Raw genomic sequence first — 27,881 nt, 5'->3', positions numbered from 1 at the left:
AAAACAGTATGAATTAAATGTTTATACTTTTCATGTCTGCATGAAACATCACTTGGGTTTGGAGGTGTTTGCACGAAACATAGCCTCTTGGGTTTGCTTCTAACTAAAACCAAAAGGAAAGGAAGAAATACGTATTGATTTAAAAGCAATGTATGCCATTTATAATAGTTGTTGCTGATTGTAATTGTCTTAAATATATATACTTTGTAGACAGCTTGTATTTGTTGGATTGAATTCAGGTTATCATGGTAAGATTCCCTAGGTGGCTTTATTTCTTATAGATTTCCGAGCTTTTCGCTCTGTGTATTAGAGATACTAGAGGAGTAATATCAGCCCAAAGATCTGATTCTTGTAAATATACCTTTTAGCTCGTGAAGGCACTAACACAGAACATCAGTGTGTGACAAATACGGAGGGGGGTAAAGGTATTTCCTATAGAAAGCAGAAAACAGCAGAGAAATTATCTCTTTTGTCACGCAATTTCTAATCCCTGATGTTAGATCTTCAGAGATAAGAAAAAGCATCTAGATTTATGTGCTCTGCAACTATCTGATACATCTCAGAAGTCCTTCTTTTCCAGATTTATGCTTAAGAGATAATATAAATTTATGACCCTCACTTTCTTTGTGTTGGAATTTCTGTTTTCAAGAGCATAGAGGAGCAAGTAAGTAAGGTCTAATCCTTAGAGTAGCTCTTGGTGCTTTTTGCACAGTTTAAGACTCTGGATTAAAAAAAATACTCCCGAATTATCCCCTGATAGAGTACTTTGGCTATCACTTCCTCAAGACTGGTTTGATGTGTGTTAGTGCTGGGGGAAAGCTAGTAACTGAAAGGCACTAGTCTTCGTTGCTTGTCTTTGGCCAGTTGTGAGTAGGTAATTTCTGCATGAAGGAGCTATGTGATTTAATTCCATTCTAAATACATGCTGATGGTTCAGAGACATATTCTGGTTTCTCTACATTAAGATGTCTCTTCGCTGTTCCTCTTGCTGTTTTCATAAACAAACATTGATTTGCTTCTCCATCCAACTGCCTTGTATAACACTGTGTTAAGCTACCATCCACGACCAGATACATATCTGAGACAGGCTGGCTTTGCAGTAGCCGGTCAAAATAGATGACGCTCATCTCTTGCATCTCTGTTCTTTATGCATCCTATGGGAAAACTGTGCTTTGTTGCTGTGGTCTGACACAGCGATGACAAGCTTTGTGCAAGGCTGGAGTGGTTTCCAGCATCTCTTCTCCTGTGTTTGTCACTAACGATGTGATTTCTATTACTTTAAACTAAAGCCCAGGCAGCTATTAAATGTGACAGCTATAACATTTTGCTGCATTTCTCTTTTTGCTCCATGTTGAATGTCAGGAGCCTTGTTGCATACAACTTATTGCAGTCCTTAGTTCTCCTTATAATTACCTTTTTTCCTTACCATTTTGCCAATTTTGACCCATTTCAGACTAGGAATGTCCCAGCACTGACCAGCTGGGACAGTTCATGTAAACTGGTGCCTGGCATGGGACAGGTGCTTCGTGGCTGTAGGTCAAATTGTCTGCCCAAAGTTGACCGTATTGCAAGGCTGGCTTGAGCAAAGTTGATAGCAGCTCTGGAGGGACTGGAAACCACTTTGTTGGATTAAACAGACCTGCCTATTTCAGTCTACAGTGCTAAGATATAATTTAAAACTTTGAAACCAGAGAAGCAAAACCATCCCTTTTGGTTTTATTTCTTGTGCCGATCTCTACTCTCAAGTACTGGATTTGGACATCTGATACAGCAGAAAATGCATTCCTCTTTCCAAATGAATTAATGCTGCTGTTTTGAGTTTATTACACCCTTTCCTTTGTCTATAGATATTTCATTTTCTTTCTATTATGTAATTGCTAGAATGTATTTTAATTTAAAGTTGTATGTGCTAGTCTAACCCATGTATCTTAATCCAAGACAATCCTTTATTTTTTAGAGAGAAAGTTGCAAAGATTCATGGATTAGGACTGTCTACTCCATCAGTTTTCTATCATCTCTTCAAATCTAATAAGAAATGACTTGAGCTATTCTATCCCAATCTCAACAGTGAGTATCAAGGGAAAAGCTCACAGCACTGCAGTGCTATCACAGTGCATGCCAGCTCCACAGCCAAAAGGAAAAGATGATCTAGCAATGATTAAGAGTTTTTCCTAGATTACTGTGCAGGAAAGTATGCTCAGTGACAACTCCTTTGTATTCAAACTCCAGAATGGGCATCCCACCAAGGTGCACAAATCTACTCCACATGGAAAGCTACTAATATTTCAGGCATAAAAACTGGTTTTGTGGTTGGTTTTTTTTTAGACTATCTTATCATTATTCCTATAAAGTAGACACTGAAAGTATGAGAAGTTCAAAATCTGCTACTGAAAATTCATGGTGTTGTGGTAATACATGAGCACTCAAAGAGAAAAGTGTTATTGCTGTTTTTTAGCCACTGCCCTTGTATTGCCTTGATGCCTTTACCGGAAGGAAGGTGCCTATTTCCTCACCTCTGTGTTTAGAAAGCTTGCCTTTAAACCAGTTTACACAGATGAAGACAGGAGAATGAAACCTTTTGCCATGTTCTCTTTGCAGACAGAACTTGGAGGAAACAGAAAGCGTAAATGAAGCCCTAAAAGAGTTGAGGTATAAGAGGTTAGCTCAGTGGGGGGGGATTTGCTGTTTCCACAATGAAATGCAGTCATTCCAGCCAAGACACAGGTCCATGGTAGAACCAGGTTCCCAACTAGATCTCCAGGTTCACAAGGGAATCCTCTAACCATCCTTTTTTTTTTCTCTTTGCATGTGAAGGGCTGGAGATCAATGTCAGTTAAAAGGGAAATAACCTAGAATCCTAGAATAGTTTGGGTTGGAAGGGACCTTAAGTCTCATCCAGTTCCAACCCCCTGCAACAGGTAGGGGCACCTTCCACCAGTTGGTTGTCCTTTAATTGTAATTTTAATTTCATTTTAATTAAACAATTAATAGTACTTTAAAAACCATGTCCCAGCTAAACTAATTTTTACTAGTGCATAGTGATTTTAATTCCACTGTAAGAAAGCAAGATAACTTCTCCGACTCAGAAACAGCCACACTGTCACCAGCTTCCCATTGTTCAAATAGTGCTTTATTCATTGTCTTTATCTGCTTTATCAGAGAGAACACTTGCTTGGCCTTAACTTACTGTTTCACTAATTTACCTTTAGAATATGAAGTTTCACTTAATATGCCAATTCAAACCAGCATCCCTCAGCAAGCAAACGAGCAAGGAACAAGTTAATGGGGAAAAGGCTTTTCCTTTTCTGGTGATACCATTTGATGTAGATTTCATAAGTAAATCCCCTAACTGAGAGGGGAATGTTAAGGAGGGTACTACTTCAATCATCCTCAAGTCAGTTCTGCCTCTTAGGACATCAGGGCACAGTTTGTGTGCATTGATGGAAACTTCTCTTATGGCACAAAAAACACTGCCAAAAAGAAAGCAGCAAATTGTAGTTTAAGTGTAGAATGAACTAGAAAACATAAATCTGTGGAGAAAAGATAGAACCATATGAAATGTTTCATTATGTTTTAAATACTGCTGTTCTCACAAGGTTCACTTTACATTCACATTTGATAATTTTAAAGGGATCATGTGGGAATAAGCCATGGTATCAGCATGGAAATTATTTTCTGCAGTTCTTAGGAAAGGCTTATAACAAGTGGTTCTTTCTGAAGCTGAGCAGAAGAGTTTGTGCCCTCACAATGCGCTTTTTCCATTATTCTGAAGAGAAAACACAAAGCAGCAACCTAATATCTGTATTCATAGTTTTGATAATATTGCTTGTAAGGTTTTGATAATATTGCTTGTAAGGGGAGTGTGTTCTGGTGCTTTGTGAGACTCCAAATGAGCTTTGAAGGTCTTGGAGCAGAACCGTGCAAGTACTTTCGGTGTAGACTCTACCACCACTGCAACAAAACTAAAGATCTGGGTTCATTTCACAAGCGTGCACGCTGAAAAAGGAAGAAAAAACCCACCCCAAAATCAAACCTAAAATGCCCTTTCTGAATGATATTTTTCTTTCACGTTAGAAATGTATCATGTTAAGCGCTTATGTGTTTCCAATCACCATACCACCTGTAATTTTTACCGTATTTATGCTTATGGCTGCCAGTCAGAATAAGAAAAAGTATCGTTTCATCTCTTCCCAGATGGCAAACAAGGAAATGAGCCATTTGTCTGAAAGAAAAATCTATGGTAAAGCAAGAATCTGAACCTGGGTCTCATGCAAAGCAGCCCAACATCCTAACTGGGAACGTTACTGTGCTCCATACTAAGAACTTTCAGCTTCAGGAATTCTCTGGGGGATGGTTTTGTCTTGTAGAAGTCTGTTTTATCCTGCAGCTGCTTTTTTAACTTGCAACTTACTGACATCAATTGCCTATCAAATAAGTACCACTGTGAACTCGTGAATAAACACAGTTATCATTTACATATTAACAGAGGCCCTTTAGCTGAAAAGAATCTATTAGCGCTACTGCAATATCTTAATTATTTACTGTGTTCTATTGTAATTAATTGTATTTTAGTCTCTCAAAACTCTATAGTATGTGCATCTTATGGGGTTTGGAACCAGTGCACTAATATTACGGTGGTAATCAACACTGCTTCTAAATATTCATGTCAATAAATAACTCCCATGTGTTTGCCAAATGCCAAGGATAGTCTGAAGCGTTTATTTGCCATTCTGGTGGGATCTAGTTTCTGCAGAGTGCACATAGATGCAGAATTTCAATAGTGTTGCTATTGTGCATGAAGAGGATGAAAATAGCTTTTAATTTGCACAAGCAGTGGGGCAGGACACTTAGAAGGCAGCGATAGTACCTCAGTCACAATCTGTGCTTAATCATATCTGAGAGCACTGGGGAGCTGTCAGCTCTTTTTCTTCATTCTAGCAAAATCACTATTTTGTTTAGTCTACGACAGCCCTCTCATAAGTTCACTTTTTAATAAATATCTCCAATTTTCCGTATCATTTAAAACCCATTGCATTGCATGGGCGGGGTGCTCCGACTGTCACGCAGCCGGGGCTCCAGTAAGGCACCGCTGTAGCAATCACATATTCAGACGCATTTCTCAATAAATCAGTTAAATGCTATAACCCGAAAATGATCCTGCTTCAGATCTGCAATTGGCTGACATAAATCTTGGGGAAAACGCATTGCATGTGCAGAGGAACAACTGAGCTACTGTTGGAATTTCAAAACAAGGAAATAGTGTCTCGCAATCCAGTAAGTTTGTTTAATGAAATGTAAGTTAAGTGTAAACAGTCTTAAAAATATATGAGTTCAGCCTTTTGGAGTAAGGGTAACTTGTATATTGTGAACTGTGCTTTCTTGTTTGAAGCAGAGTTTTAAGAGCCTGTGTAGGTGCACTGCCCCTTTCTGCAAACAAGTGGTGGAACCTCCACTCCCTTCTGCCTCCAAGGGCGAGTGGATCACAGAATCATAGAATGTGTTGGAAGGGACCTTAAAGCTCATCTTGCTCCAACCCCTGCCACGGGCAGGGACCCCTTCCACTGGAGCAGCTTGCTCCAAGCCCCTGTGTCCAACCTGGCCTTGAGCACTGCCAGGATCTCAGACCTTTCTGAGGCTCTTCCACAGCTCCCAAAAAATTAGTGGATTTACCTGCAGATGCTTGAGATGAAAAAGAACTTGTTCTATAATCAGGGGAACAGCAGTATGAAGATCACATGCAGTCATGATGGTGCTGAAAATGCAATCCAGATGTCCTGATCCTTGCTCCGTGCTGTCGTGCAACTGGGATTTCTGTGTGCTTTGCTATTGATGTCTTGTTTAGAAAATTCTCCTAAGGACTTCTATGCATGCAAATACTTAGCCTATTGTTCTCATGGAGATAACTGATCATACTGTTGACCTTATTTCTAATTCCTCCCAACGCCAATTCTTTTAAGCTAAAACTTAATCATACCTTATGAAAAAATTAAAATATATAATAAAATATTTAGCTATTTATAGGGAGTTCAGCGTACTTGTACTTTATATTTAGTTTCTATGATGGTCTTAGTTCTACATGCAAATATTTAGCATGCTCAACCTTAAGGGAAAAAGCATTTCTGCTGTAGGCACCCTGCTGACTGTGATCACAGTACTACAAGCCTGCCCTTGATGCGGGATGGATTAGCTTTGGACATGGATATCTTAAGCTGAAAATGGTCATGAAAAGCCCAGACCTGAGTACCTGTAGCTCACTTAATATAAATTGAAGAGGAAGGCTGAGAATCAATAAGGTGTTATACTTGTGTTTAATGTAGCTTTGCTGAAAGTGGTGGCTAAAGAGCTGTGATGCCACAAAAACTTCTCTTTGTACCTGCTTGCTCCTGCCAAACAGGGCCTGTTCCTGCCTTGATGTGTACCAGCATCCTGGGTGCAAGATGATGGGCTCTGGGTTTGGCTTCCATCAACTCTGTTTTCCTTTTTCAGAATCACCCAGCACTGCTGCAGTTTGTAATACAAGCCGAAAGCAAACATCTAGTCATCAATCTGGAGAGGAATGAGTAAGTACCCTTGTTGCATGTTCACTTTGTACTGGAGGCTCTCAGAGAAGGGTTGTAATTTTAAAATTGATGGCTTGAAAGGAACCTGGGGGCAAGTTTGTTACTCATGGAACAGAGCCCTAACAGTGAGCTCTGTTCCAATGTGTATTTGCACACTGCTTATAGGGCAAGAATCTCTATGGTCGTCTGCATTTATGTGGGACTGAAAATGGACATGTTGCCTCTTGGTGTTTCTTGTTGATCATTATTTTTATTTGATTTGGATTTGTTCTCCTTTACTTTGGTAAGCCCTTTTATTTACAGTAATGTGGAAAATCCAACAGTCTTTGGAACTTTTTCTTGGAGGACTTACCCCTCCTAGTACCGCCTTCAACTATGGTTGCCTCTGTATGCGGCCATTGATGTCTGCTCAGGAAAGACAAATCATGCATTTGGGTTTAACCTCCTTTTAAACAGGAGCTCTCTGGGTTTGCTGGCAAGGGGGTAGTTAAGGGATGGTTGTGCTGTTCACAGGACCCATAACCAAAGCTGAGCCTGAACCAGCTGTGGGCTGTAGCTATTGTGTCTTCTTCCATGTGCTCTTCACAACTCCCACCTATGTCCATCAGCTTTCAGAGGGGGATACCAGGGGCTGATGCAGAGATGGTCCCACAGGCAGAAACCCTGCAGAGTTTTTACAAAGGGGTACAGAACCATACAGAAATGTCCTGGGTTCAGCAGTAGCAGTCATTTTTCTCCTTCTTAGTAGCTAGTGCAGTGCTATGTTTTCATTTTTTGGCCTGGGAACAGTGCTGATAACACCGATGTTTTCAGTTGCTGCTCAAATGTTTGGTCTGACCAAGGACTTTGTGAGCCTCATGCTCTGCCAGGGAGGAGGGAAAGCTGGGAGGAAGCAGAGACAGGACACCTGACCCAAACTGACCAAAGAGGTATCCAGACCACAGCACGTCATGCCCAGGATGTAACGGGGAGTTACCCCGGAAGGGCTGGGGACTGCAGGGTTGGATGAGGTATCGGTTGGTACTTGGCTTGGGGGAGTGGGGCGAGTTATCTGTTGGCTGGTGCTGAGGTGTTGTATTCTCTTCCCTTGTTATTTCCTTTAGCATTATTATCATTGGTGGCAGCAGTGATTTGTGTTATACCTTAGTTACTGAACTGTTCTTATCTCAACCCGTGGGAGTTGCATTCTTTTCGATTCTCCTCTCTGTCCCTCCAGGAGCAGGGGGAGGGCAAGAAGGGGGGGGGGGTGAGTGAACGAGGTTTGTGGTTGGGTTTAAACCACGACAAGAAATGAAGTAACTTCTCTGGAAGTACATGACAAATGGAGCCAAAGTCATCAAAGTCTTAACCTACCTTCTCAAACTGCTTTTCCTCTAAGAGCATCTCAAGAGTATATTGTAGGAAACCAGACCAGGACAAGTATGTGGTGCTTGTCAAAGGAAAAAGCAAAGATCAACTCAGAGAAAACTTTATGAATGTCAGCCAGGATCTTTGGGTTCTGTAGGTTTCCCTGCTGTGAAATCAAAGCAGCAGAGAGATTTTTTTACTGTGATAGAGAGACCATAGACGTAAGTGCTGCAGCTTTGTAAGTTAACGGGAAGGAATGTGCACGTGAAAGCAAATGTCCAAGGGAGGCCGAGTACATGCTGCCTCGGGCCAGTGATGGACAACTTCAATGGAATTCTATGGGGCACCTCTTTAGGCCTCTGTAATAAAACAACACAAAATTCTTCTTGTTTCCAGTTATTTGGATGAACCCCAGCGTTACCCAGCTGTGATAAAGTCCAGTTCACTTTATTATTCATCATCAGGCCCAAATCTTCAGCTTTCTTTACATTATTTTTAATGCTCCTTAGTTGTTAATTTCCTATTCTTGAAGTGTGTATAGATCCCCCATGCATAGGTTGCTTTGTTTCAGTAATGAGAGGGGTATTTAATTCATTTAGTAAACAGCGATTTAACTTTATATTCTCTTAATCTTTGTCAAAGGGTGTGCCTTCCTTCAGGAATGGGAAGTATGCAGCAATTGAGGAAACTATTTACATTCCATGTCAGCGATTAAAAGTACATAAAACTGTTCATACAGGCTGTGCTGAACATACCCAGCTCTCTTGTACCTGTAATAAAGTCAGATTTAGAAAACAGTAAGATGCAGTCTCCACCTTTTTTAGAAGTAGGACATGGAAGCACAATACATTAACTCTATGAACATCTGTCTGACTAACCAGATTTGGAGACGTTGAGAAAAATATGGTATTTATCAGTCATTATATTTTAGTTTACCCATCTCTGTGTCAGGGTGTCTACCTGAAGGTTCACATTCTGGAAGAGCTGTGTGTGGTGTTAACAGCATGAGGTTCCTCATCTTAGCAGGAGCTTCTAAGTAATAGTGAAAAAGAACGCCCAGGTGAGAGGAGAGAATGGATTTCTGCAGAGCGGAGGATGGGGAATAACGGCGGGTGGCAGCAGGATAAATTGGGTCTAAGGTCCAATCTCCAGAGGGTGAAAAGGCCATCAGATATCTGGAAAAGGGAGCAGTCCTTCCATGCTGCAGCTCCTAGTGAGGACCAGCAGATGTACATACAAACCCTGTCTCCAGCCTGCTCCATCTTCCTGATGTTGGCGTGAAACATGCAGCTCAAATATCTTGAGAGCGTCAATGCTGAGCATTGGAGTAACCATTAAATCAGCATGCTTCAGGCAGAAGTGCTAAACACAAGCATCTTTTCTTGAGTAATAAGTGACAACACATATGAAGCCCTGATAAGTGTGCTGTTATTTTGCTGTAATTTCATGTCAAGCATGTTATTCCTTGGAGAATGGTGGGGGTGGAGGTAGGTAGGACCCCTGAAATACATAATTTCTGCATTGGATCATGCATAAAAAAACTGGATGTGATTTTCCATGGTTAGTAGAAACAGCTGCTTTGAGTAGTCTTGACATTAAACTCCATTTCTTGAAAACCTTAGAGATTTTCCAAACCTTGAGTTGTATTTCGAAACATGATTCAGATACATTAGGCAGCCCCAAGTGGGGACTGATGTGTTAAACCATCTGTTATCTATGGAAATATTTAATGTCAGTTTGGTGTTTTCTGATATTTAGACTCAGCAAGATGTGTTCGCATGTACTGGGCAAGATATTGTAAGTTAGTTCTGGAAGAGCTGCTGGTACCTAACTTCACAGCTTAGGCTTTAAAGTCTTTTCTATGGTTTCCAGCTGTTAGGATAACTTTTGTGCATATTCATTAAATGCTCTAGTGATTAATTTTCAGGTGTTGCATGTTTGTAATTGCAAAAACAAAGTTAGTTGCCATGAACTCAATTTGTCAGTTGTAGAAAACGTGCCAGGGAGCTTCTGTTGCGAGTACATTTCTTACTATGATTTAGGTGCAAAATATGATTGCACTCTCGAGAACCTTACACTCTGTAGTACCTTAAATGTTTTAGAAACACTTGTCACATGGAGAGCTTTCCAGAACCAGCAAATCATCCATCAGCTGAAGAATAAACCACTCTTCAGAGCAGCTGACTGTACTGATGTGTGTTACATCAATACAACCGATGCACTTCTGTTGTGCGAGGGACATTAATGTATGCATGTAGAAATGACTTGCATGTCATTTCATTCTACTTTCAATGTAGAAGTTGATTGCAGCATGTGGGTCTTGCAGGAAAGTAGGCTTACTATTGTTTAAATGACAGAAAACCCCTGCAAGATTACATCTGAGTTGGAGAGTGGAACAGTATGTGACTACTGGCCATTTTTCTGCAACTGGAAGCATTTTGCGCTCTGTCAGAAATAGGTCTGCGTACAGCAAAGTCCTGAAGTGTTCAGTTAACTTTAAACATATGAGTAATCCAGGTAAAGCCAGTGGAATGATTTTCAAAGTTAATTTCATGCTTAACTGATTTGCTGACAAAGGTTATAATTATGAATGTCAAAGAAATATAACTTTGAACAGACGTTAGAGAGCTTTTGCTGTGCTGACTCCTGTTTATACCGGAGTCTGTGGCAGATAGAGATAAAAAGAGGAGATAAGTTGAGAGCAGGTGAAGGCATGTATAGAGGTAGGATGGCTTTGCCCTGAGGACTATGGCATTGGCAACATCTCAGGTGTGTCCATGGACAGTTTCCTTCTGGTAGGACTTTGCTGATCGGCTTTGCAAAGGGAGCAGTAAGGGTGCCATCAGAGTGGTTGTGGCTGACCGCACCATTGGGCCAGGGCAACATGGAAATGGAATGGACAAGCTCAAGTATTTTAGAGAACTAGAGTTCACTGTTCATTTCCCCATTACTTTGTGCTCTTTCTTGTCAGGTTTATAACACAACCTTTAACAAAGCAATATAAAAAAGGGAATATATGAGATTAGGTCACTGCCTTTTATTCCCTCAGTAAAAATTCTTCTATTTTAGCAGGAAGCAAAATCCACCCCAGGCCGTACATGGTGTAAGCCTCCATCTTTTCCTTTAAATCCCCTAGTATCCCCGAGATCTCCAGAAGTTCAGAGCATCTCTGACTGTCCCCCTTGCATGGTTACTACTTCTACATGGAGACTCAGTACCAGGGATGTATCGGGATGTTATGGTCCGGTATTGAAGGTCACTTTGCAAGGTTAAGTCCAGGACAGAGGAGTTTCCAGAAGCATTCATTGGGGCTGAAAAGCAAGCAATAAGTGTCTTCATGCATAGTGTTAATGTGCCCTGTTCCAGTGAGGCTTTGGTGTTCAGAAATCTTTTGTATTCTTTCTTGGTTTAAAGAAAAGAAGTAGTTTTCTCTTCTTTGCTGCCTGACCCTCCTGAATAGGAGCACTGATTGGTGCGCAAGTGACATTCTAGCTGGATTAATTTAGCAGGGAAACAGGGAAACAACCCATTGCCAGTGCCAAAGAAAATAGCTGACAAAATTTGTTAATGAATTGACATGCTTATATACAATCAATGGTTTGAAATACAGCTCAAGGAAACAAGTCTAAGCACACACATACCAAAGAGAGGAACAGGACCTGTCAGAGTATGTTTGCTATTATAGCTGTGTGCTGTAACTTAGCCAAAAAGCTGTGACCCCAGACTGTTTTATCTGTGAATGCTGGAGCTGGCAGCTGTACTGCAATGTTTCAGCATGAGCTGACAGTTGGGATTTCACTTTAATTGAAGTAAAAGTTCCACTTTAATGGAAGTAGCACTTTTCCCCTTCTGTAATAGCAACAGTCAAATGGTCTAAACCGCACCGAAATGTGAAGATTCAGCTACCACAGCTGCAGTAATGTGTATTAACACATGGCTCTAAGGGTACTGGCATTTGCTATAGTTTTGTGGTATAAGGATGGCAAATTTAGTGGTGTCATTGAGGTACCAAGATTTGTTCTATAATTGGGTATTAGCATAGGATGGTATTAGCAATGGTAACTGAGGTTGTGCGGTTGGGGCTACATTTGGCTGTGTCATTTTGGAGCTGTGTGTTGGAGTGAAAGGGATCAGCTCCACCAGGATAGAAACTGCTGCTTTCTTGATCTGTTTTCCTCTCCTTATGTAAAGGGAAAACGAAGAAGAAAGGAGCAATGAGAGGAGATGTGTACATGCTGACATAGTATGCTGGAAGCGGAGAGGATAAGAAGACTGGAATTTGTATTCTGGAGTCCTTCTTGTGGCAGAATGTCATAAGCTTTAATTTGGTCAAGCTTCTTCTCTTCCCATGCCCATAAAACAGTAAGGCAAAGGTTCTGTGCCAGCTCCCCTGGAGGGAAGAGAGGACTGTGTCCTATTCTTCAGTATGAGGGTGCTGAGGCGCTGCACAATGTGGCCGGAGAAGCTGTGGCTGCCCCATCGCTGGCAGTGCTCAAGGCCAGGTTGAACGGGGCTTGGAGCACCCTGCTCTAGTGGAAGGTGTCCCTGCCTGTGTACTGCAGAGCTACAAACTTCATTCCTATATACAAAAAGAATTAGTCTGATGGATAGGACAGGTACTGTTTTCTCTGCACAAATGTTTTGCTGAGAGTAGTAGTTTCCACAGCGGCATCAGTTGACAGCTTTGAACCAAGTTAACACAAGGTTTTGCTTGTTCAGTGTCTGTCATTCACAGCAACCCTCAAGCTGTGCCGTCTGATTAAATATATAACAATAATGGAGAGAGAAATATACTTGCTGGTGCAATAAATAAAGAAGTGCCTGCTTTAGACTTCGCTCTCTACATAATATCCTACAGCAGAAGGGTATTCTAGTAGCAGGACTGTGTTTAATCTCCCTTTGTGCTGCCGAATGCGAGGTTTCCAGCATTTCACTGCTCAGCAGAGAGGTCGGGGAGGAGGGCTGGCTGTCAGGAGCCACTAGGAATCTGTGTTCCCCTCTCCTTCAGGCAGGCTGGGATCAGCGTGATCGCAGTGATGCTGAACACACAGGCAACATGTAATCATCTGGGACTGTCAAATGAATAATTAGGGGAGAGACAGGAGAGAAAAGCAACTTGCTGGAAACCTCGGCATCTCCCACTGGTAGTCCTGTGCCAGCCCATGTGGTGCAGCAGTGTTACATGGAAGGAGAAGTACTGAACTTTGCCTCACATTCCGCATGCCCCATCATTACCGGGGGTGTTTGGTCTTCTGTTCACAATACATGTAAAGGTACCCAAAGCCAAACCCAAGAGGATTCTCCTGCTTTCCAGAAACATTCGTAGGTATTGTTTTCTGGCTTCAGAAACACAAGGAGAGGGAGTAAATGAGTTTTCAAGTAAAAATTGAGGCTGAACCTGCTTTTAATGAATTTTTTTTATTAGATAATTTCCCTTTGATGTTCAGTCCCAGGAGTCCAGTGTCTTTGAATAAAAACAGATAGGTGACAGTGCATCCAGCATCTCTAGAATTAGTCTTTCTCTATCTAGTGCCATTTTGCTGGCACACAATCAGTTCCTAGGATCTCAGGACCTCCTGAAGGCTTTGCAGGGGGAAGGACATTGTTCCCTTCATGAAATTCTATAGGGAAAGATGCCAGCCATTTAATTTGCTTACAGTGTTCACTGGTTCATGCGTTTATTTTTAGAGGGTTAGTAAATACCGAGTACACTGCAGTACAGTTCCTCAGATGAATTCTCCGTTATTTTCTGTTGCACGTGGAAATGAAGTCTTCCAAAGGAACAGTTCAGTTGTGCTCATAATCCTTGTCTGGGAACCTGATCAGCAGCATCCCCGCCAGGCATGGTGGCTGGCCACAGCACGTGCATCCCCAAAGCACAATTACACATCTGTGAGGAGGAAGTCCACCTTATTGTTTTCCTAAAACACACGTATTTTACTATAGTGGACTATCTGTATGTGAGTTTGCTAGTGCTATTGGCACCTATATGTATCATGGCCCGTTCAGGTAATCATCCCTTCTCTGAGCTTGCATTCCTAGGATTGTAGCTGGGTGGTGGATGTAACAGAAGGGAGATAACAGCAGGAGGAGAACGACCATCTCCTGTCAACACATTTCCATGTCAGTACATACTGGAAAAAATCACAACAGTGAAAAAGAAGACGGAAGATGCAAGTATTTGAGGTTCTTTTTAACCTTCTGTTTTGTTGTGATACTTAAAGATTCATATCCTCAAGCTTTTCTGCTCTGTTATAATTTAAAAGGAAAAGAAACCCAAACACAACCTCTAGTAATATTGTCACAGTCATGGTTAAATCCTAAAGGTTTGGCAGCTTTGCCATGCTGTGGTCATGGAGTTTAGATACATGAAAGTCCAAGGAGACTTTTTTGCCCTCTCCCCATACTCTGCCCCAAGTGATTTGTGTTTTAAGGTCCTGGGACATGGTTTGATATCCCTGTAGCCTTAGAAGAGCAAACGTTTATGTAGAACTGAGTGTAGGAATTTTTCGAAGGGGCCGAAGAGGAATTAGTCATCCTGCTCTCGTGGAGAGCTCATACCTTTAGTTTCCTTTAAAAATCTCAGTCGGGAATTGAGTGGAGACTTTCACATAAATTCTGCTCTAATCTGGCTCTTTACCCCTTTTTTCTTTCTTCCTTCTTTCTTTTGTTCTTTTTCTTTTCTCTTTTTTGCTCTTTTTTTGCCCTTTTCCAAAACTCCTTTGAGAGCGATTTCCAGGTGTATATAAATTTCCATAGACAAAGTAGGGCAGCCTTGAGCGCTTCAAGCTTTTCTGGTCTGCTTTTCCTTTCTGTTCAGGGGTGCAGGCAAAAAGGCCAATGTGCATAGACCCCTCTCTGAATATGTTGCAGTCCTCCTGTCTCACAAAATACAGGGGAAGAGGAGGAAGAAATGAATACCCTGGGTCGACAGGAGGAGACTGTGATTCCTGGATATTTCTTTGGGCACGAACCAATTCAACGTTACTGATGTAACGGCTTCTCCTACATTTTTTGAGAGAGGCGTATATGACTCAGGCAGCAGGCATGTCTGCAGAGCTGCTTTGCTGCAGCAGCTGTTTCTCTGCATCTGCTTAGGGAAGGTTTTCCTCTTTTTGAATGAAAGGAAAAGAAAAAGGTAGAAAAAGAGTAAGAGAAAAGAAATTAAGAAAGAAAGAGAGAAAAAGCCGGACTCAAGGTACTTAAGGACAAGAATCTCCTCTATAGGGCTGCATTCAGCGGAGAAGCAGATACTTTCCTGGACGCTAAATGTGAGACTCTTTCCAGCAAATGTCAGTTCCTTTCCAAGTGACAGAGCAGTTTCTCAGTGCTGCAGAGGGTGGCAGAAAGCACTGCTGAAGGAATAAATACCCGCTTGCAAAGCACAGGAGGTGCTTGCGCTGCCTCCAGCTCTGCAAGCCCCAGGCCAGGTCCATTCAGTTCGCCTCCACCGGTTGCCCGGCTGGGAAATAGGGCTCATCCTATTTATTTATTTCATTTCCCTCAAGCAGAGTCTTGAGGATTAATTTGTTCACATTTTAAAGATGAAAAGCAGCATATGAGCACTAAGTATTGCAATATCGGCCAAGAGGGGTGATTCAAAAAACAGAGTCTATATGAAGAGGCTGAGTGCGGAGGAAATACATATATGGAAACACAAGCTTGGCAATAGGGCACTCATTCTCCACCACCCCCCCCCCCCCCCCTTTGATGTCTGGCCTCAGTAATCCAGACAGATTCCTTCAAGAAACTGGTCCAATTTATTTCTGTGCTTTCATCTTACTACCTGCTACTTGTTCATGTGAAGTAGCTATGAAAAAAGATGGAGTACCTGGCTGTGTGTAGAAGTATGCCTTTTGTATGGATAAGGTAATTTGAGTCCACTGTAATACTCCCCCTAAATGGGACTGTTCTTGGCAATTTATGCTTCCCGAGTCCTCTCAGGATGAGAGCAGAGCTTTGCCTGTTCCTTCATCTGACCCACATATTTGCACTTTCTCAGTGTTGTTCAGTCCAGTAAAAGCACACTGTCCTCTTCCTATCTGATGCTCTTTTTTAGCCCTAAAGAAGAAAAAAAGAGTTATATTCAGTTACAGCTCAAATTATGGTGCAGTTTCAATGCAGTCTCTATCACATTCCATATTTTATCTGACTAGCATTCTGGTATCCGTGTTTTGCTGGTGCTCATGGGTAGAAAGATCCTATCTTATTGCAGGTTTTCTTTAAAGGGAATGAGAGGAAGTATTCTATCTCTTATGCTCTGATCAAAGTAAGTAAACTTTTGGCTTCTGAAAAGTTGCATGTGACATTTAGAAATCAAGTAAAGCAAGTCTCCTAGTCAGACTTAATCAGAAATACATATATTCAGCCCACTGTGACTTCAGGGAAATGGTTCCCCATTTACATGAGAAAAGGATTTGATAGATATGAATGCTAGTTTTATTCTGGATACTAGGAAAAAAGGGAAAAAAACTGAATGGGTATTAGGAAATGGAAGTGGGAGTTATTTTGACAAGTTAGCCTTGCTACATCTCTGAAGCCCATGGAAATAATAGCTTTCTTTACATTACATACAGCCTCATATATAGCCTAGAATTTCTGTCTGCTTCCCTCTGTGACTTGTACTGATGCACTTTACAGGTTCTACCTTTTCTCCACAACATAGGTCCTTGCTTGCACTCTATGCTCTCCATCCCTTCCCCTTCCAAGTGATAGGTAAAGCAAACTCCACGTTCTCCCTGCTGCCCCCCAGAATCATTTATTCTTGTTATAATTTAATACTAAGGCAGTGAATGCCTTATCAGTTTTGAAACAGCGGTCTGGATAATTCCAAGCAGATGTCTCTTTTTCCTTAATCACAACATCAGTTATTTCTTGGTCAGTCTTGATTAGCTGATTCTTACATAATGAGAAAGTATAGCTAATGGCCACTTACATGTGGGTTGAACATGCTGAAAAGCACAGCTTAGCCCCTTGAGAACAAGAGGCTGATGAGCCAGTAAAACTCAAGCTAAATGGAATGAGTCTTCATTATGAGTCATTAGAAAAGATGACGCTTTGGCTAACAGATGAAATATCTTTGATGAAGACCAGTTGTAAAAGCACAGCTTAATGCTTAATAAATGTATTGGGGTGACTCATAAATTCAACGTAGACATTTGTTTCTTTGCAGTACGTGTCAAGTCCAGTGCAACACCATTTCCTGCGTTAGATGTGTCCCCTGGCTGTGTATGGGCTTTAAAAAAGACACTTGTGCAATCACTGCATGAAGGATGACTGTATGATAACTTGGCAGAGGAGTCAAAATGAAAATAAAGAGTGTTCAGACCCACTGCATTTGGCTAGAAAATAGGCAAATCTCTCCCATTACAGACTACCTAGCGCCTGTTAGGTGTATCATGGTTTGATTAGAATTGAGACTAATCTAGTTGGAGATTGGATTGGGTTGGTGGAAGCTACAATAGTTTAACTTGTTCCACAGACCCACTGGATAGCTTATGGTGTTTTAGTTGGACAAATAAAAATGTAATTTATGAAGCAGCAGGGGTTTCGAATGCTGCACAAGAAATGAAAAATAGAATATATGTCTTATCCCTACATAAACAGTGAAAACCCCTCAAATATAAAGTAGAGAATGTTATATTATTAGCTGGGCGATAGTGTTGAGGTAGCATAAAAACCAGCAATGGCTGCAACAGAAATGCTTCTGAAACAAAAGAATACGGGGAGGAGAGAAGGAAATGTGGTAGGAAGATGTTTTGGGTTTGTTAAAGAAGTGCATAGCTGTTAGTGTCTTCTGAAGAGAAAGCAATCAGAAGCAAGCAGCTACTCTGCACTTTCGGTTGCATTTGGGTTGCAGAGTAGTATGATCTTTGTTCACAGAGGAGTTGCATAATCTTTAAAAGACTTCAGCACTTTGTTTTGTGGATGTGAATTAATGTCTTAATGTGGATGGCAAATGAATGTCTTTCCAGACTGTTGTGGGAATAATGCTCATGGAGGGCATCATGCATTTGACTTTCTTTGAACTCCGAGTGATTTGGTTTAATGATCTTAGAAAAAAAGAGACACAAAACTAGTTCTGTCAAGATATTTTTATTTATTAGCACCACTCTGATCTTTTTAATTTCAGGGGCAAATAATAATGGATTTTGATACAAATTTAGAAGAGTATCCATCAAAATAGCAAGCGATGGTTCCTTGAGACGTGTCACAGATGCTGGAATGTAAAGATGAGTTTATCTCGACAAAGTTTGCCCAAGCTGTTCTGCGAAAAATCAAGCATTTTCCCTCAGCTTAGCAATTCCTGGCAGAAAAATACTCACCAGTGTCTAGACAGCATCAGAGAGACTGCTTTATTTTTTGTTTTCCAGGGGGTGAATTCATTTGTTTCATTTCCACACCTCCTAATAATTTAATTCAGATCAATGGTGCTGTCCCAAAGACTTGCTCTGCAGCAAGACTGATGTTATTATTACAAGGACCTAAATCCTTGTAATAATAGTAAGAGATACATTTACATCTTAAAGTTTTCTGCCAGGGCTTTGAGCTGCACGTGCATTGTCTTCTCCTTCTCACCCCAGGATGTGCCCCAAGGACGGCATCACTGCCCCACCAGTGAGCCCCAAGGTGTTGGGGTCCAGAAGTGACTCACTGGGAGCAGAAGAGCCAGAAGCAAATATATACTTTTAATAAGTAATGAATTCACATGGTAGGAAAGGGCAGGGTAAAGAATGAATTGTTTAACAGATTAATGTGAATGTCTTTTATATTTTATAAACCTCAGAAGTCCCTGGTGTGCTGAGCCAGGTTTTGTTTATGTACATGGAAACACAAAATCTTTTCCAGTCCCTGTGCAAATAACACAGAATTGGACTTCATTACTTTGGCTAATTTAACAAGTCCTAGGAGGCTTTTTGTTACTCGGCGAGAGAGGAGGAGCCACAAACCCCAGAACTGCTGCACCAGCACAATCTCTTTGAGTGAAATAATCTTCCTTGCTTTCTAAGCTCTCCATGAAGGTTTTGCCTGTGAGGCCCGAGTTTGCCATGAAGAAAGGTTTGGGGTGAAACCCAAGTTTCCTCTGGGGCTACCTGAACCGCTGAGCAACAGGCAAGAGCCCCAGTGGCAAACTCCAGCCCAAGTGCCTGTGCAGCCTATTGTAATACTAGTTTCTCAACACATAGTTGGAAGTATCCAATTTTGGTGAAGCGATGAGCTTGAATGAAGGGCTTAAAGATACTTCCTTTGTAATGGAAAGAATTAAAGACTCTAAACCTGGGAATTTGTTTCTGTCTCATAACTGGTAGATAATCATATGGTGCTAAGAAGCAAGGCGTTTTAAACTGCTGATATTATTGCTGCTATGCCCATTAAATAGAACTAATGCAAGCACTGCATAAATATTTTAATAGCTTTTTACAGTATTTCTTTAGAAAATGTTTAAAGAGCCACCTAATGTCAGCCAGGGATACTTCCTATGGTAAACCCTTGTTAATTCTCTTTTAATGGCTTTATTAGCATTATTTAATTGAATATTGATACATTTAGCAGCCCTTTAAGCATCCTATTTTATTGAAGTTTTACACTCACATAGTGATGAGTAGCCCAGTGTAAGAGTACTGATTAATTGCATCTTTGTTTAATTCTATTTGAACTAGTTCAACATGAAAGATGAAATGTAGGTACAGGAGAGCTCTCTCTTTTATCAACTTTATGTATTTTATGTGCATAATTTGTACCACTTCATTTAGGTTCATTTTGATTCCCAGTACGCCCAGTTAAGACGACTGCACTCTCAGAGCTGGTGGGGGGTCTAAATATTTTACTCTGTGAAATGTTCTGTCTTTTATCTCTTCTGTTAGGAATAATTTACTGTTGGTACAGCTTTAGAAATGAATCATGTTCTGCAAAAGCATATATATATTACTGGAGAAAGTAAGTATTACAGTGATATTAGCTTTCTCCTTGGAAACTGTCCTTAGAATATTAGAAGTCTGCAAAGAGGTGGATGCCTCGTCTCGTGTAACTTGGCTTAACAGCCAGTAGCTTTTCTTGTATACTTCTACAAGAAGCACTGGCAACCATACATATTTAATCATAACAGGGTTGCTTTTCTCATTTCAAATGTTCTTCTTTTTACTTCTTTATACCCATTTTTTTGTACAAAGTTCAAGCAGGGTGAAAATCACTTTAAGAGCAGAGGGACGGTGGAAGATCATGTAGTGTGCTCAAATGGCTTTTGCCATTGCTGGATTTTGGGGTAGGCTTTCTGCATTGGGGTGAATTATGTAGGTGTTCCCAACATTTACTCGCCTATTAAGACAATTGGAGGTGTAGCAGTTTTATTAAGTTTTTTCACGGTTTGTTTCATTCACACATCAGCTGAACCCGTAACACCCCCTGTGCTTGAGTCATCTTACCAGGTATGTTTTGAACGGTCTGCCAATGTCTGAGAGTTAAAACAGAGCAGGATGTGGCCTTACCTATTTTCAGTTCAGTGGGAAAACAAAAACTCTCATTTTTGGCAGTAGAACTGAAAGGAGAAAATCCTTCTTTTGTTGTCTTTCCTATAGTGCTCTTATTAAAAGCAAGCTATGGATTTTCCACACAGGTAGACTATGGGGAGAGCATTCGCCCAGCAGCACAAAACGTTTTGCAAGAGACTCAGATCCTGAAATCTGAGACAGGGCCTTGAGCAAGCTGCTCCAGTGGAAGGTGTCCCTGCCTGTGGCAGGGGTTGGAACCGGATGAGCTTTAAGGTCCCTTCAACCCAAACCATTCTATGATTCTGTGATTTTTTTCATGCTTCCTGAAGGCAGCTGATAACTGAAATCTCCCCAAACTGCAGATCCCTCAAGGTTCCAGAATTTTGCATCAGTTTAGTTTTTGAGACATCAGTGTATTTTGGTGCCTGCAGTCTGCAACCTGAGCCCTTCCTTACCTTAGAAATGGAATGAATTTTAAGCGTCAGCCAGATGCAATTTTCTCTTCTTTACTTTATCTAAAGGGATCACCTAAAAGATCACTGCTGCTTGTGACAGTTGCCTTGAGCAGTACTCTGACACGCTGGGGGATTGTAAAACACGGTGTAGTGCTTGTGCATTATTAGAAGCATTTGAGGAGGAATTCAAGAAAAGACTTAAGCATAGGTGACACACAAGTCAGAGTACCAATTTTTAAGCAAATGTGTACGATGGGAATGTGGGATGTAGGCAGTTTCTGTAGCTGTGATTATGACTTCATATCAACAGCAAAATGAAACCACTGCCACCGGGGATGAGGCTCTTGACTGACACTCACTTCTCAGAAATGCCACCCTTGGCTCACCTGTGAAATGTTGGATTCACAGTGTTGTGGCACAGGGGAAAAGTGTCCTGAGGGTGAAAGAAACAATTTAAACGTCAGCTTTTGAGTACTAAAGTGTTTGGGTATTTTCACTTTGGGGAGTGTAAATCAGATAAGGAGTAACTGAACAGAAATGCATCTCCATTTGGATATAAATCCATAATTCACTTTAGACATGGGCTGGATCAGAATGCAGTTAACCCTTCTAGAGCTCTGCGCTGTTAGCAGAAATATATTTGATGTAAGCTAACTGATAAAGAACATGAGACACAGAGCAGAAACTCAGTAAATGAGACTGTCGTGTTCTTTGTTTAACAGTTTAGTGGGCAAACACAGAGGAACAGTGTGATGACGTAGTGGCAAAAAAGCCTGAATAAGAAACTGGATGTAGACAGAGATCAAAACAGGTGTGAGCAAGTCCTTTGTGGAAGAAGGGGTAGGACTTTCACAATCATTGATGATTTAGGAGAAAAGGGGAGAAATGGAGACCCCTTTGGTAAAGGTTTAGAACTGAAGTATAAAGAGGGCAGTAGGAGAAAACCCCCTGATACTATTGAGATGATAAAAGGGGGTGGGGGAAAAAAGACCATATGAAAGAGAGCTGAAGTTAGGAGAGTAGTTGTGATTAACAGTCTGAAAGATCTGATGCAGTGCTGGCACTATAAGGGTTAGGGACTTGGGGGAATTCAGTCTGATGGGTTTGCTGGTGTCACGAGATCACAGGGTTAACTCACCTAGCTTTCACACAGGCACAAAACCATGCAGTGAGGTGGTTCCCAAGAAGGAATGAGAGGAAATTGTGACCGCAACCTGTTTTACATAACACAGCGTATATGCCATATAGTGCTCTGCTCTGCATGCCGCTTCAAGCTGTTCACAGCAGGCTAAGGAGCACTGGAGAGGCAGATGTATGTTTTGGGTAGGTGACGGCAGAGAAAAGAGGCTCAGGTAAACTATGTGCATAGGAAGCTTCTATGGAAAGCCTTTCTTGTGCAGCAAAGTTATGCGTTAATGGAAATGGAGTTGCTGCAGTGAGCCCTAGAAGTCAGGAGACCGGATTGCTGAATCTCGTTTTGGTTTTCACTCCTGGAGGGATTCTGAGAGCAGAATTTATTAGAAGGGATTATTGCAATCCGGAGATAAAGCAAAATTAAGATAATACCTCAGCCCAAGCCAAGGATGTCGAGGATGTGATTGACAGCGCAACTATTGATAGGACTAAAATACACAAATTGCTTTAACCCTGGAAGTTGCACACCAGGTATAAGTTCAAGTCCCCAGCTGGTATTGGAAGAGGATGTTGGGAAACCGTCTTTCCCCTTAGGAAATTATGTCAGGAACGAAGCGTAAGGAAACCAACATGACGTGATAATCCCTGTCTCCAACTTGTACAGGAAGAATAGGTTAGGGCAAGAGGGCACATTACTCATTTAGGGTCATCTTAATTTGTAAAGCTATAAGAGTGTCAACCATGAGCAATTCCTGTGTGCTCTTCATATCAGTATTTTCAGTTGCATAAAGAAAAGATCTTTTCAAAGAGGTAGAAAGGAACAGAATAGGAGAGAAAAACTTGTCACAGGGCAGATATTTTGCTTCGCAAAACTTATGTTAGAAAGAAAACTACTGGAAAATACGCCATAGCAGAGAAGTAAAATGAAACCTAATAGCTTAAAGTGACCTGAAAAATGCTGATTCCATAAAAATGTGTAACTTTTAATTTTCTCTGGGATCTTAAAGAAACGATTTTATAGATACCAGAATTGGCTGACTGATTTTTATTGTTGAAGCTTATATAGAAGAGGAAGCAACTCTGTTTTCTATAGGGAAATAGAAAACCTTCTATTTAGAAGGGATGGAAACATAGGATTCAGAAGCACAGGATTTTCTCAAATGGAGCACAGGCACAAGTCTTTGTGTCCATTAGCAAATGAACAAGGACTTGGCAATGGTGTTGAGTTGAACTCAAATTAGGAGCCTTCAGGCTTAGAAAGAGGTTTAGGGTGTGATTTAAGTATTAAAATAGCCCAGTTTGGAGCTTGGATATATTTGTGCCTTGTATCAGCTGCGTGCATTTGGCTCAGAGGAGAATGGGAACTCCACTCAGACACGCTTGGAGAAGAGCTAATGTACTATTCAGATATTTTAGCAAAAGTCAATTCTAATCTATTCCTGTGTATTACTAATGTCATTCCATGAATCATTGCAAAAGATATGATGATGGGAATAAGGAAAAAAAAAGCTAAATTGGAAAGTCCTAGTATTTTTCATACCTTGTCAGTTATGACATTTAATCTTAATTGTGTCTGAATTTGACTGATTTTCCAATTGCCTGAGTTTAGCAAGACTTATGGTGTTGCTAGGACACAGCTACTTCATGTGATACATCTATCATGAACAAAAGAGAAAGATTTGTAAAGACTGAGTCTTATATTTACACTCACAAGTATATTTTGAGCAGCGGTGTCCTAAATGCAGAAGGACAATAACACCCTTATTCTGAAATAAAGGCATCAAATAATGGCTAAGAAATGTTTCATTTCTTAATCTCGCCATGGATAAATAGAATGAGGAGCGTGCTCTACCCTTGTTCTTATTTCCTGTGATTCCTTAGTCATGGTTTGTTTATCATTTTCATGTTTTCAGTAGTGAATTTGATTTATTCTGTTCTTATTCTATTGCATAGGAAAGGTATCCCAGTAGCATTCATTTCTGCCACTTGATTTCTTTCCTCGTTTTGAAAATGAACCATTCATTTAAGTCACAGAAACTCTGATGGTTCCACATTCCCTTGCAGTGTATCTCTGAATTTCTTTCTTTGTTATTGTCATGGCATAGGGGAATTCACTGCATGTGTTTATATTGACCCTGAACCATACAGGTAGCATTTGTACTCTATAGTACAGGTATTAATTATATAGTGGTGACTTCCAAGGCCAACTTTTGCAACATCTTTATGGAAAGGTTTGAGACTGTGATTTTTCAGTGGGCTTGTATGAGCAACAGTGCATTCATTTCTGACTCTCTTACCTCTGAAAGACCACAAGGAAATGTCTGTAATGATGTAGGATGAGACCTCTGAGGTTCTGGTTGTGTTTGATTCATGTCCCTAATGCCCACAGAAGCTCTGCAGGGGCTTGGATGTAGAATTGCTCCCTATAACTGTTAATTGGCATGACCTATTTACATCTGTGACCCAACTGCTAGAGCATGTCACAGCTCTGGATGCATTTTGGGAACCAATACCTTGCCCTTGGTGACCAGACAGGTTCTTTTTTAATCCTGCAAGACAAGTAGCATAGAAATGGACTCATTAAGACTCACCTGTTAGTTAGGAGTCCAAATTATGGCCGTGTTTAGGTCCCAGTATTGCAGCCTGGCTACATGAACTATCTCAGACACACTTATTACTAACGGTTCTATGATTATCACTACACTTAGTAAAAACATAAGGATGGCAGCATGAATACAGGAGTGGGGCTGGGAAATCCTTTGGCTTCCTACTTTTCTGTCCTGAAGACAAGCATTTCTGGAAAAAGTCTTTATAACCTAACTTTTCTCCTGAGGAAATACTTTGAAGGGAAAAAATCAGCCATTCAGTAAGGAAGGAGAAGTAGTGTCATTAGTATAACAAAAATGTGATAGCTGGACTTAAACCCTCAACTTAACAAATGAATCACAGTACAGAGTATGTGGCTCCGAAATAATAATGAATTTCAACTGAATATATCACACGTTTTTAGCTAGGAAATACAAGAGCTATTTAGATCATGTTAAAACATTTAATTTCCTGACTTCATAGAGAATTGTATTTCAGAACGCTAAAACTTTTTCTTGATATTAGCTTTTTTTGTCGGAACTTAGTGTTTCAGCATAGCAACACAGTGCAAGACCAAGGCCATTTTAATGTGTGATGAGAACAGTTAGAATGTCATTCATCTTCAGAGTTCATGAAAAATTGGAAGAAGTTTGAAATTTATGGTAGCGGAGGACAATGACTATTTTACTGGGGCCATTTAGGACTGTCATTTGCATGAAATTAAAGATGGTGCCTTATAAATTTATGTATGAAGTTCTGACAATCCACCTCATTTTAGAGACAAAGATTTAGAGTGTGATACTGAAATAACATTTGGTAGATATATTGCTAGATCAAAGTCTGTTGATATTAAAATGAAATCTCAGTTTTCTTTATCTTTTACAAGGGAGTTTTTTATCATCCCTGGAGCAGTAATCAGTGGTTCAGCAGGATTTTAGCACGCCCTATGCAGGGAAGGGAAGAACACTCTTTCAGCACTCTGCTGCTTGATGTGCTTAAAAGGTTTCTCCAAATGAACACTCTTGAGGTGACAATTCAGTGCAGGGGGAAAAATCTTAATGTCTCAAAAGAACAGATAGACATTTCATGACGTACAGAGAAGCTCTCGTGCTTGGAGGGTGGAGTAGCATGTAGGACCACAACACAAATTCACATGCCATGAAAAAATGCAACCAGTAATGTTGTATGCCAGAAAAGAAGAAATGGATGATGTTCTACGAGTAAAATATGCTCATGTTATCACCCTTGGCTCGCATTACTGTCTTAGCTTGGGTTTTGTATTAATTATTGAAAATAGAGGATTTGTGCTCCCCAGAAGAGTGCTTTATTATTACAAATGCAGCTGACATCTTGCAGCTGCCAGCACCTTTTTTAAAACAAATTCCATCTTCTTACTTCTTCTGTATTTTAATGTATGCATCAGCTTGCCAGAATGACACTATATTAGAGCATTAGACAGCATGGCAGGGGCAGACAGAGAAAATAGCATAAGTCAGGCATAGCTGAAAAATAAGAGTGAAGTAGCTGCTGGATGAGATCTGTCATTGACATAAAATCAATGATCCTACACTAATGTATCTGATTTGGGTTGACTTACAGTAGCTGGTGATCTCGTACAACAGGTAGTAGAAAAACTGTATTAGAGTAGATGTAATGAGCTAGTGTTCATCGTCAGCTTAATGATTAATTGATGTAATGTTCATTTTAGGTTAATAAATTTATAATCATGATTTCCAGAGAAGTCCATAATATCATTCATGGACTGCGGCCGTGAATAGGCAATGTCCTTCTGGCTGAGATCTCTCAGTAGGATGGCTTTGTATCCTGATGTGGTCAATAAAATGTGCTCTAGACAACTAGACTCACTCCTATAGCAATTAGAACAATAATAAGTCATAGGATGTTTACACAATGGAACTATCTCTATAGCTACAGAATGTAACTATAATGACTGATTTCCAGAACATCTGGGTGGATGTGGATAGCAATGTGTAACTGCAATTTATCTGGATGTAAATGTAACTTATCTGGAAGCCACTGTATTTAATTTATGATTACTATTATATCTAGATGTTCATCTGCAGAAGTATTGTTTGAACATAATGCTGTATTTATAATATGTTTAAATATCTATTTATTTTGATAGTAATGTATGATTTCTCCTATAATATGGAGGGTGACGGACAAGTACAAATGTCTCCAGATAATTTGGCTGTCTGGGTGTTTTCAGCTAGCAAATCTGCTGCTGGTAGAGGGATATAAGATAGTGTCAATACTTTTGATCTCTTCTGCTGTCCTCTGGTGGCACAGCGAAGTTCCATGGCTTCTGGGCTTCTTTTCTGAAGGCTTTCGTTTTATTATGAGATTCTTGGACTTTCTCAACCTCAGGTGGATAGAGCTGATGTTATATGCGTCCTTCCAAAGTAAACATTTATTACCAGGTGATTCTTTCTAGTCCTATGTTTCTGTGAGTCTTTTGCAAACTATTATGTCTTTTTATCAAGCAACAGCATAATTTAGTCATTTGAGGATAGAAATGTAAAGTTCGGGGACTTAGAATATTGGGTGAACTTTTGCGTCTTATTGAATTTGAATGATACCTAAGCGTATAAATGTTAGGCTCCCTGAAAGCAAAGATACAATCCATTTTTGATGTGTAAAAGGAGCTCTTATGGGCTGAAAATATTACTTTACCAGGTACAAGTTATCCATAGATGGTGCTGTAAAAACACTGTCAATGTTAACGTTTTGTTTTTTCCAGTGGGTCTTGAACTTAACTTTTCAAAATACCATTTTAGACCTCAATTTGTATTGCAAGAAAGCATGCACACAAGATTTGATTAATATTCCATTCTGGATCAGTGCTAATGATGTTAACATAGAATAAACATGCAATGATTTTTGTGTTTGTGCTTATGTCCGTGCAAGTCTTGTGTAGTGCAGTGACTGATTTCTTCAGGGAAAAAATATCTTTGACCATAGTGCTGGATCAGTTCCCTGCAATCTGTCTAAGTCAAGCTTTCAATATAATTTTCAAGCATTTTTCTTTGAGGAAAATATTTGACCTAGTAAATCATCATATTTCACTGTCACAATTATCATTCCCTTGAGAACTAGCTATGTTTATCCAGTTTCAGATGTTCTGTTGTGCTGTTCCTCACTGGTAGGAAGTTGATGCTTTGGAAATGTAACTGTGGCAGGGGATTGTGTGACCTTGAAGACAAAACGTGCAGTTTATGTCTACCTGTTCTTTCTCCAGAGGCCTCTTAGAGCTGACCATGTAGATGAATTGTCCTTAGTGTAGGACCATC

At 40.4% G+C, this 27,881-nt stretch overlaps 1 protein-coding gene across 2 annotated transcripts in view; it reads left to right on the top strand.

The window, feature by feature from the left end:
- Window positions 1–27,881, top strand: part of ADAM12 (ADAM metallopeptidase domain 12) — a 196,764-nt gene that overhangs the window by 48,146 nt on the left and 120,737 nt on the right. For both annotated transcript variants that reach the window (XM_065672471.1, XM_065672470.1), the window contains exon 3: window positions 6,487–6,560. In XM_065672471.1, the coding sequence (XP_065528543.1) occupies window positions 6,487–6,560 (74 nt within the window). The remainder of the gene's footprint in view (window positions 1–6,486; window positions 6,561–27,881) is intronic.

Source organism: Lathamus discolor, chromosome 3 (assembly GCF_037157495.1).
Source record: "Lathamus discolor isolate bLatDis1 chromosome 3, bLatDis1.hap1, whole genome shotgun sequence".
Taxonomy (NCBI): Eukaryota; Metazoa; Chordata; class Aves; order Psittaciformes; family Psittacidae; genus Lathamus; species Lathamus discolor.
This window is presented reverse-complemented; position numbering and strand designations above follow the sequence as displayed.